General features: G+C 49.3%; 1 protein-coding gene across 2 annotated transcripts; it reads left to right on the top strand.

The window, feature by feature from the left end:
* The first annotated feature begins 8,206 nt into the window (after positions 1-8,206).
* LOC118503932 (CLIP domain-containing serine protease B15-like) lies at positions 8,207-11,612 on the top strand. Of its 2 annotated transcripts, XM_036037778.1 has the most exons (7): positions 8,207-8,534; positions 8,596-8,900; positions 8,961-9,244; positions 9,319-10,228; positions 10,290-10,765; positions 10,828-11,102; positions 11,167-11,612. In XM_036037778.1, the coding sequence occupies exons 4-7, from the start codon at positions 9,662-9,664 to the stop codon at positions 11,520-11,522; spliced, it is 1,674 nt and encodes a 557-aa protein (XP_035893671.1). In that variant the 5' UTR covers positions 8,207-8,534; positions 8,596-8,900; positions 8,961-9,244; positions 9,319-9,661; the 3' UTR covers positions 11,523-11,612. The 2 variants fall into 2 exon arrangements, with proteins under 2 accessions (XP_035893671.1, XP_035893672.1); XM_036037779.1 differs by lacking the exons at positions 10,290-10,765; positions 10,828-11,102; positions 11,167-11,612 and having other exon boundaries at positions 9,319-9,740.
* The last annotated feature ends 219 nt before the right edge of the window (positions 11,613-11,831 follow it).

The following is an 11,831-nucleotide window of genomic DNA, read 5'->3' as shown; positions in this document are numbered from 1 at the left end:
CAAACGGCCAAACATCGATCGACCGTACAAATTCCGACACAAATGCACGCGAGCCTCGAACCACCCTTTTTCGGAAGCAATAAAAAGGGAACCACGCCACAGGGATGATATACGTTTCATTCATTCGTCGATCCCATTCATCAAATCGGTATCGTTGACTTTGATTTTTGTTTCTGCTTGTTCCTCGGACAAGCCACTGTTGGCACGGAACCCTTTTTGCGCTTTCAACAGTCAACGGTAAGCGACATCCCTGCCCGGCTTTTATTCAAATTCGATCGACCGACAGCACCGACACACCGACTTTATGATGAATTCAAGGATGATGTGTGTGTGTAAATCTTCGCATGTCAAGCGACTAAAAGGACGCCATCCGGCGGATTCGTGTCTGACATTGGGTGAGATTTATGGATATTGGCGGGATTGCATTTTACAATTCGTCGGAAGGAGAACTTGCTGAAAATATTTAAAACAAATTGTGTATATCTTCCATCACACTGGGGCGCTACAACGTCCACAACGGAGAAGAAAGTTTCGGTTGAATGTTGCAAGCATCCTGATTGCTGCTCTGCAATTTATCTCGATGCAATTCTCGATGCTCGCCCGCCCGTTCGGTGCACTATGGGGCCATTGTGCTGGGGGAACCTAACCTACCTCGAGAGGTCGCTTTCTGGCTGGCGTCGGTGCTTATCGACATCTTCCGGTTATCTGTAGGCGCCAGCGCTGGAATCGAGTTTCGACCACACATCCACGGGACAGTAGACGGACGCACTTTCCGCCTCAAAACCGAGTGTGAAGGATAATTCTGCTGTAGTTCTTCATAATTTCTCCCCAAGAAGAACTCCGTTTTAATCTTGATTGCGGAGCTGGCCCGGTCCCGAGTGAACGAATCTTCCGTACCGCCACGAGGCTTGAGGCCCCGGTTGAGCTGGATTGATTCTTGGACGAGTTCGGCAAGCGATAGAGTCGTTACGCGAGTACGCTCGATCGTTCGAACCCCGGGACCGCACCGAGCCGCGGAGTGGTCGAGCAAACAAAGTAATTATTTTATATCCGATTGACCGGTGTTGATAATCGACCTTAAGACACGGGGCGCAACCTCCCATGGGATGATTTCACCCCGAGGCTCTTTTAAGCAAAGGGGGCAACGCACGTTCGGCCGATTCCGTAGGGATTTCGGGCCGTACTCGTCGAAGCGCCAGTCTTGGTTGGGTGGGTTGGGCTTCGCAAGTTTTCACTCCATGTAGATAACGATGGACATAACGATTGCGGGCGGGTGAGGATGATGAGGTTGGTTCGAATGCCTGCCCAAGCCACCTACACGCGTCGTCGTTCGAGAGAGCGCGAGAGGGATGAACCGAAGGGATATGGTTCAATTCCAATCGATCCCTCCTTATCGGCGATCTTCGATCTTGCTTCGCTGAGGTTCGATTTCTTGAACCGTTCGAGGGAACTCTACCGATAATTATACATCTCTTAACGCTCGTTGAAGGTTTCTCTCAGTATGATTAACGTAACTTAATTATTTCGGATATTTGATGCCCTTATAGACTATGTTTCTACGGTAAAAAATTATCTATCGGTGTTAAATTAATTTATAATGAAGCAAACATACCACCGCGTTCGATTCACCGTCGGAGGGGCGATTTTATTAGCTTCCAGCTCCTGCTGCTGCTCCCCCATTTAGCCGTGGATTAATCTCCTCTCTACCAGGTCTCTCTACCGGCCCGATCGGGACGGGTTAATCATCATCCAGCGGAAAGGTACCTTGTGCTGGAGCGCACAGGAATTTACACCACCGGCCAATTAATCATCACGCAAGAAAGAAACCGATGAGTCCGTACCATGTTTGGAAGGACACAGGTTTGCGATGTGTCTCGGTCCAGATCCAAAGACCGAAGGCCCGCAGGGTGGTGGTATGGTCAATAATGTCACTGATCGGGGCGTGATCGGAATGGTGAATTGGTCTACGAATCAGAGGTCCGTCGGAACGAACCTCAAGGAGAAGAAGTTTCATTGCCTTCCGCGAATCCAGGGCGCGAAACCTTTGCTCGGCGTTTTTTTGTCCCAATATGGAACGGAAGTCGGTCGAGTTGTCTGATCGGCCGCCGTGCAGTGTGCTAATTCGTGTTACTCCTCATCAAAGCGGAAGGTATTTCTTTGCTGGTGGTGTTGTTTGGTAATGATCTTCCCCATTACGGTGGCGCGAACGGCGAGTAATTAAGGAAAGTTGTTGCCCGGGTAATACATATGGTGGCGCGTTGGGGAATGTTGTATTGGAGCTTAATTGGTTTTGATCCGTTGTTTGTGTCTAGCAGTTGTTGAGGAGGATTATTTTTATCCATCCCATCGTGTGATGAATTACGATCAACTGCTTCACCAATCTGAGATTTGAACTGATTTTACGGATTAATGCAGAACATTTGGATGATTTGTTTTCCTCTATTACCTTCCTCTTGAAACAGCAAGGATGCATAGATTCTCCAATAATAACGCAACGGAAGGAACAGAAGCAAAGGATCATGTACAGGAAATACTGGACAGGTCTCAGACATCAGAGGAGAGCAGGATCTCTCAGGAGAATCAATAGGTAAACGTTGACAAATAACGGTTGGAACTCTTCAAGGTAAGGCGTTAAAATCTGATTAAAATAATGATGAAATCCCGCGAGTGATCCTCCAGAATATCTCAAAGCTTAATGCTATCCAATCGTGACTCCTTAGAATACTGCTACGACTGTTGAAGGCCCTAATGGATATGGTGTGGATATGGAGGTCAGCCTTTGATACTTGCTCCAGGAGTACTTAACCTGATGGTTTATACTTTTGACTGCAGTAAGAGACTGAATCCTTGGTGTTTTGTTACTTTGGCATGATCTTAAGATAATAGTCAAAGTAGCGAAATCTAAAGGAGATTCAAATATTTTGCGGGACATAAAAAGGATACAAGAGGAACTATCAAGTGAGCTGCAGATCTTTCTTCTTCCTTGGGCACTACAACTTCGAGAGGTCTCGGCCTGCCATTTCTGACTTTCTGTGACTTGATTTTGCCCGTTGTAACACAGTTAGCTCTACATACGGGGAGGCGGTCTGGATGGGGTTGGAACCCGGGTCCTGTCGTGTGAAGACTGGCGCCGTTAATGCCTCGGCCACCGGACCGCCCCGGAGCAGATCCTTAGACGTCCCAAATATCAGCACGACAACTTCTAACAGAGGGTTAGAGGAAAGGAATACGACAAGCGCCCTCAACACAGACTTCGTTCACCGAGATTTGATCGCTCCTAGCACTCCATGATAATTCATTTTTCCCCTTAAAAATTACGCCTGCTCGATTCAAAACCACTGGTAGAATGAATTCGTTCATAGGCTTTGCGTCAAAGTAGGCGTGATTTTAAGGGGTGAAGAACTAAAGTGAGCGTTGAATCGAATATCAGCAAACGAAGGCCGTGTTGAGCACGACACCTTAAGCAAATTTCCACCAAATTTAATCGAATTACCGACTTTATTTAAATCCAATAAATCAATTTTCATTCATTTAAATTTCCATTCAAGAAGGCACATTCGGGTCCATTCATGTCCAAAGATCAATCAGAGGGTAGCATTTGCAATCTTTTACGTTTCAGCTCGAACACAACGACCCCCATAAAGTTGGCTCACGTGTCAACGAGTAACTCAAACCACTCGCCCAGCACATCCGGTCAAATGTCAAACTTACCGCAACCGTTCTACCCACAAACAGCCGCAACCCAGCCAGAGGTCACTTCACTTATTTCCTTCCTCCTTCCATCCTTGGTGGTGGGATAAAATAAAGGAATAGAAATAGTGCAAAGAGGGCCAAACATTGCATCCATCCCCCATGTTCGATCATCGCGTCCCGTCTCAAGTTTCGCCGACTTCGACAGCATCTTGACATCTGGCCCAAAATAAATCCCTTTGTGGCTGCTGTGTGATGTTTTCCCAGCCAAAGTTGACCCGCAGTACCGCAGGATGCGTTCTTGGTTAGCTTTCGAGCGAATTTTTCATCAATTTCCCACTGTCCCGGTGTGCGCCGGGCCGGTCCAACGGACCGCTATCGATCCGAATCTTGAAGACGAGATTCCTTCGGAGTGTGTGCGCGTACACAGTTGATCCTGCTGCGTTCCGCACGGCAAAGGGAACGGTGGTCCCTTTTTCCGATCAATTTCCCGTCGCGCTCGGTACACGCATTGAGCGCATGAGTCTTTTTCCCCTTTTTTTTCTTTTTGGTTGGTTTCTTCTTCCAGTCCGTTTCCGTCCCGGACGCAAAAGACGACGACTCGCGCACCGCGGGGTTGAGTTTTCTTCGCGACTGTGTTTCACCGATCGATCGAACGATGCATACGATTGAGGCAGGGGGCAAGGAGGCAACGCCGGGTCCGCTTCTTAACCTTCCGCGCGTACCGTGCACGCGGTGTGGTCTCGGGCCTTCGATAACTCTCACTGGCACTGGCGTAGACTGAAGCGAACGCAAATATATCGAATTCCCATCGAGCCATGGAGGAAGAAGGTCCTGTTCGCGTTCTTCGCGAATCCCTGCTGGTTGCGAGAACTCTCGACAGGAGGACATACGATTGTCGATCGGGCAAGGAGGCAAGCGAGCGAGAATGTTATCCCGTTGTTATCCTTGTTGTTCGTGAGAATTTCCATGCCTCGAGTTCCATGCCTGCTTCGTCGTAGAAGAATGCAAAATCCTTCTAGTGAGCATCGGAGCCGTCAATTTCGCTGACAGCCGGCAGGACACTCGCGGGGAGGCCATGGACACAACTATTGTGCCTCTTTAATTGGACCCATTCTCACACAGTTTGAGTGTGTGTGTATGAGTTGGCTTCTCGGGCTAGGTTAATTGGTTGCTGGTTGCTAGCTTTTTCGCGAGACTTTCCATCGAAACCATCCATTTCGTGCGGGCTGGGGGGTCTCACCATTTTAAACTGTACGACAAGATCAAAATGGCAAATGAGCCGTGTGAATGGGTTGATGGCAGCAAAGTGTGGCAAATCCGTTAAAGAATTATTTAAATGCTTTAAGATGCTTTGCATGGTCTTGGCAGTGACCGGGACGTAAATAAGTAAAGGACTGACTTTCTCGTTCAAGGGATCCGTGTTTTGCTGGGAGACTTGCTTTCCAAGGGAACTCGTATGCCAATAAAACTTTAAGTCGCAGGAACATAATCGATAAAGTTATTTCAGTGTCAAAATCGGCCGTTTTCATCCAATAGACCTCTTCGTCTGAAGGGCTTCGAATGCTAATACATATCGTAATGGGTCGTAAGGTCTCTGTTACCGCATTGTTCAAACAACATCTACCAAGAGACCTTCGAATGGAACGGCCCTCATCGTCAAACATTTATCAGGATCCTCTTCTAAGTCCTTTCGAGCATATTCCCCCAACGAATTTTGATATATCACAGCATTTTAGTTCTTTCATATCCATTCCCGATAAGTGAAAAGAGCATGGAACACTTTACACGATTGTTGAGCAAATAGGAGCCTGAAGGTATGCAATTCACTTTTTGAATTTTCCGTTACAGTAACCTAGTGATGTGTTAAGGACGTCAGGAGTCTAAAGCCGAGATTTTAAGCTTCTTCTAGACTCTTAAAATGATTGAAATTAAAATTTAGAGCAGAAGACCCAATTTTTGGAAGGCACAAAAGTGTATTAGCTCACCGCTCCAATTACTCATCTCCATCCTCGCCTGATGTCTCAGTTCGGTGTCATTGCGATCGAAAGAAAAATGGTTCACCCCACCACCATCATCATCACCCTCATCGCAAGTGCAACCGTCACCGTGTGTGTGTGTGTGCGCCGATTTCACTTTCGAGGCCATCGCGCTCCTGGCGTGAAGTGTCGTTGGAAAATTTTCTTGCGCAACCGTAACCCCCCCACCACAGGGCCTTTGCAGAAACCATACAGGAGCATTACTCAAACGTTGAACCAAAAGTAATAGAGAAAAAAAAACCCTAACTGAGCACCGAGCGTGGACAATTTTCCGCTCTGCAAAGCTAAGGGGCATTTGCGTTCGTGGTTCGAAAGGCTCCCCTTCCTTCCACATTTCACTTTCGAGCTCACTTTTCCAACAGGGACAAATCGATTAGATGAAGCATAAGTGTAGTGTGCGCTGTTGAGTAATTTCTTGGAAGCTAGAAATTGACCTGAGGAAGCTATCGAATTGGGGCAGAATGAGCTCCAGCCAACATTTGACCTGACTTTGTCTATTTAAACAATTTCCCAGCTGAGGCGGCCTAATAGAAACCCCCTCGCTCCACAAGCGCTTGTTTGGAGTGATTTGAATTATTGGATAATGCTTTCATTCGGGTAGTCCGCTTTCTGCTGGCCGCATCCAGTTCATGTACCTCGTGTGAGCCCTTTTTAAGCGAACGATCTCAACCGTGTGTGCAAGGGTAGTGTTGCCAAGATTTTTTTTTCTGGTCGTCTAGGTCCCATATCCCTCGAGACAGGCATGGGCGGGGATAATTTGATGGCTTTTTGCGCTTAATTAGCGTACAAAGCACCCGCTGGGCTGGAATCAGGCTCGGCTGGGAAGTAGAAGCGAAACATTAAAAAAAAAACCCCGGTAAGATACCATTAGATTCGAACCGATCGCGATCTTGGTTGGTGCGTGCAGACACTCACACACACACACACAGCAGGTACGGTACCATTGCGCACGACATTCCGTTCCGTTTGCGCCCGCCGATGCGTGCCCGCGTATGTGGTGCGTGTGCAACAAAGTTACGCAAAAAAAAAAGCGGAGCGTCGATTAGTCGCACGCAATGCTTGTTGCGATGGCTGTGGTGTTTTGGGAAAACATTGGGCGAGACAAAGGCTTCGGTTTAGCTGAATGATCAGTAGCTCGGGATCGACCGCAGGCTGTAATTGGTACTAATGAATACTGCTTTTTTGTTAGATACATATTGGAGTTACTCCAATGTAAACTTTTCTCAAGATCACTTAGACAAATATCGACAAGAAAAAGCCTATCAAGACTCCCCCGAAGAGGATAACGTTCCCATACATTGTGGACCGAGGATCAGATTGTGCAGCAAATTATTATTAGTCGTCTTTCTGGTTGATGCTGCCCGTAATCGTAATCGATCAACCCCACGCGTGGCACGTTCCTGCTTTCCTAATGAATGATCTCCCCTTTTTCAGCCTTTCCACAGGAAGAGAGATGCTGGACTCGGGCTTCCAACAAGCCCGATCGGGATAATCTGTTAATATGTTGGATGTGGTCTTGTTCAGTCCTCGGGGCTCTTATTCTCTCTCTCTTTTTCTCTGTTGCGCCTGATGGAATGGAAGTAATGCTGGCGATCACCCTCGGGCGATCCGATCGGTTCGATGCGATAGCCCCGGCCAGTCGAAACGCGCCCATGCGAAACTGTGAGGAGTGAAAGATCCTCAATATCTTCGCTGCTGGCGTACCGGGGGGGAAGGATCGTAGCTATTGGATTTCTGGGCCAGATTACCAGAAAGCCGGTTAAAAACTTACAAACTCTGGGGAGTGGCGCTAGCATCGCGATACGATCGGGAGGCAGATCATATGAAACATCTTCCTTGCCGGAGAGCAAACGACAGGGGCCCAGAGCCTTTGGAGGCCGGAGCACCGTTTGTAGCCCTTCCTGGTGGTGGAGTCATCTAATGAAAAAAGGGATAGAAGAAGCGAAGTACAGCCTGGGTCAGTGAACTTCAGTTGAAGTGATCGACGCACTTCAGTCGAGACACAGCGGATGTCGATGTCCACATGTTACTGACTGATCGTCGGATGTGCCCGGCTTGTTCGCCTTCTACCACCTTGACTTCCTGTTCACAATTTCTAAGCCTGCAATGGGCCGTTCGCGTTCTTGGACGATCGAATCGAGCGGATCGAAACGTTTCTCCCTCCCTCGGGTGCTATCGCGCCACCTGTTGTACAGCTCGCCAGCAGGATCACATCGACGATCGCGCTGGATCTAAGCGCGTGGCTTAGCCATTAAACGCTGATCCCTTTTCGGCGGTACTTCCGTTCGCGTGCACCGAGAGGGTGCAATTAACGTCAGCTGATGTCTGGCCGAGGCGTACAGCCCGTCACTCGTACACGCACACACCACACTCAAAAGTTTAATGCAGAGAGAGAGAGGAATTTATCGCCCACCAAGGCAGAAGGGATTTCCCCGGACTGGTGTTCTAGCTGATAAGTGGATTCCAGCGCACGAACTCAACCCCACGATGCACAGGGGCCCGCTACAGTTCGTTTGCATCGCTTCAGCCTTAATCATCAATTACTTGCCATTACCGTGTAGTGTTAGTAGCACCATGTTGCAACGTATCGCGGTCTGTCTATTGGGTCTAGTGGTAACGCTCCAGCCCGCCAGGGCAAGTCGCGAGCGAGGATCATTCTGCAGATCATCGAACGGTTTGCCGGGGATGTGCGTTGCGCTGAAGTATTGTCCCCAATTGGCAGCACTCGATGAGAAACCGTACCTAACCCGGCACGAGATGAACCTACTGATAGGAGCTGCCGGTGCATGTCCATCGGAGTTAGAGGTGTGTTTGTGTGCGATTTAATTCCGTAGCGCAATAATGTACCGGGTGCTTTTTTTTCCAGCAATACTGTTGTGCCAATGGAGATATCCGTTGGTTCGCAAAGAGCACTTTGAAAGCTTCGAAGAAACCGTCCAAAAAACCTACGCCACCGGTGGAAATGGATGGGGATAACTCGATATCCGATACAGAATGTCTTCAGACACGACTCGGAATGGATGACCGATCGATCGGGAGAGCGTCGCTAGATTCTTCGTTCGGAGTGTTTATAGCCTACACCGGCAGGAAGAAGTACAGCCGTTGTGTGGGAAGTTTGGTTACACCCGAGTACGTCCTTACGGCGGCTCACTGTGTGCAGAAACCGAACGGGTAGGTATCGATCGATTTAATTCCTCTGGTGGGTTTTCTGAGCGTCTGGATCACTTTCAGGATGGTTTTGTACGTGAACGCTCACCACGTCACGCGGGACACGGTGCACGGTGGGCTCAAGGCGGATGTGGAACCACGGTACGTCCGGGAGGTGGTGATTCACGAACAGTACAACACTACCACGCGCGATCACGACATTGCCTTGCTACGGTTGAACGAGAGCGTAGCGGTGGGCGATCCTGGATCACCGGGACCGATCTGCATCCCGATGGGCACGAAGCACGATCCGATCGCTGCAGCTGGACACACGCTGAACTGTTTCGGTTGGGGTGTTTATGCAGATGGTGAAGTCCCTTCAAAAAACTCGCAATCATTTCTTCACACAAATGTAACGCTTTGTAACGCTTCTTCACCACAGGCGAACCGGCTGACAGCAAGCAGTGGATAACGCTGGAACGCATCTCGCAGGAGCTGTGTCAGGCGCGGATGGATTCGTTGCGTGTGGCGCTGGTGCAGAGGGTGCTGGTGACGGAGCGTAACATCTGCACCATTACCATCACCGGGCATGACGCGTTTGCGGGCTATTCCGGTGGCCCGCTGATGTATCGAAAGGAGGGCACCTGGTTCTTGGTGGGGCTGATCAACTTTGGCGTTGGCACCACTAGCAGCGAGTTCCCGGTGGTGTCGCTGAATGTGCAACAGTACACGGACTGGATTATCGGAAACATTCGCCAGCAGTAGGACGGTGGAGCGAAGTGGAGATGCTACCTACACATATTCAACCACAAAGAAATTACAAAATCAAAATAAACAGAATACGTTCAACAAGGGCTCTCTACAGTGGTAGTGGTGACGGTGACGGTTGTTTGTTTTCCCCCAGTGGCATCTCTACTCGGTGTTCAATGATAACGCACTCAGTTAACGATTACAGTCACAATCAGCAGCAACCCCGATCGCGGCTGCTCGCATTCGAGAGTGACCGTGAACCTTGGTGTGATCCACAGTGCTGGAAGCTGATTTGCGAACCCCTCGAAAGTTCCCTTTTCCCAAATGTGTGCCAACGGTGTGCGATGATGACTTGTCCAACGTTTGTGGCGTTTGCCCGCCTTCTGCCACTGTTGCTGCTGGCTGACGGGACGCTCGCACAGCGCCAGGTGAATCAGGCGTGTATCCTCACGAACGGACAGGTCGGAGGATGCGTCCGGTTGGCGGAGTGTGCCGAGATCGCTGAGCTAGCGAACCGCAACGTGCTGTACTTGTGGGAAACGCAAAAGATAAGGGCCGTCTTGGGTGCCTGTGAAAGTGACGAGAATTCACCCGATCCGATCGTACGTGTGTCAGTTGTGTGACGTTAGTCCGAGAGTCTAGCTGTGTGTTACCCCGTTACAGGTTTGTTGTGAATCAGGAAGGCGGAGAAACGTTCCTGGTTCTACAGTAACAGCTTCCACCACCACTACTGCTGCTCCTCCGACCACCAGAAGACCTACCACAACACGACGTCGATGGATTACTACCACTACCGAACCAATCACCACCAGACCTACTAGACCGGCCCAGCTTAGAACGAGCACCTCACCAACACGACGGCGAAGGATTACTACCGTGTCGTCCACAACCGTGCGTTCCAGCACGGAGATTAATTACAAACACTTTAGGGATGTGTTACCGAAGGTTTGCGGTATGCGACAAGTTGTCCCTACCATCCTTTCGGGTGCGATCGATGAAGACAACACCCATGTGTGGGCCGTACACTTGGAGATTCAAAAGCCGAAAGAGACCACCCTGGCACGATGTGTCGGAACACTGATCCAGGAAAGTTACGTCCTAACGGCAGCTCACTGTCTACAGTTGTTGCCCCTAGAAAAGTAAGTCCAATCGAGGGAGCCCGATCTAGCAAGCCTTACCTGATCTTGACTGTTCTCCACAGTATCAAGCTGTTTTTTGGCGTAAGTTACATCAGCCTGCTGCCCAAGTGTTTGGCCGATGGCGACTGTCAGGAGCGTAGGGCGGCCGAGTTCATCATTCACCCGGAGTACAACTCGCACACGACCACGAACGATGTGGCGCTCATCAGGGTAAGCGAGCCGGTAGCCACTTCGGACTATATTATGCCCGCCTGTCTATCGCTGGATCATGTTTTCGACGAGAGACTACCGGACGATAAGCGTGTCCTGTCGTTTGGTTGGGGTAAAACCGGATATGGTGAGTGATCCAGCTAGTGCAGTTCAAGGAGTTCTTTATCAGTGCTTCTCTGTTCGATTCATAGGTGGCATGAGTGATTCGAAGCGCATCGTCTACCTGAACGTCATCTCGCCGGAAGAATGTAGCGGACATCTCGTGAACAGCACACGCATCAGTACATCCATGGCCTTCAGTGTGATGTGCACGCTGGGCGTGGTGAGAGGCCAGGACGTGTGTCAGGGTGACTCCGGTGCACCGATGCTGCATTTTCACAAAAAACAGTACTTCGTCGTTGGTGTGGTTAGCATCGGGCCCAAGTGTGATCCTTCCGCGGGTAGTGCCACAAAGCTTGCGCCCGGCATTGCCACGCGAGTGTCCGAGTTTAAACGATGGATACTTGCTACTATGAAGCGAACAGAGGGTGAACTTGATGTTGATTAGTTGACAAAAGTTCCCCTCAATCTTTTCCTTGAAGTAAATAAGAAAATATTTCAAATCGAAATAGAAAACTTTCATCCCTCAAAATCAAAACAACATGGTGTGATTTACTTTTCCCAAAACCGCTCTTGAGCGAAAAGAGCAGGAAAGCTGCAACGAGAGAGAGAGCGAGCTGTTCCTACCTCGTGAGATAGCATGATGTTTACCTGTGGAAAGAAGCTGGTGTTTTTATCTTATTTGCTCACACATGTAGGAAAACTACAGTCAAGATGGTATATGCATCCCGTTCTCACACCGAGTCGCATGCTCTCA

This window comes from Anopheles stephensi, chromosome 2, assembly GCF_013141755.1.
Source record: "Anopheles stephensi strain Indian chromosome 2, UCI_ANSTEP_V1.0, whole genome shotgun sequence".
NCBI classification, from domain to species: Eukaryota; Metazoa; Arthropoda; class Insecta; order Diptera; family Culicidae; genus Anopheles; species Anopheles stephensi.
Note: the sequence above shows the minus strand (reverse complement) of the source record. Positions and strands in the feature narration are given on the sequence as shown.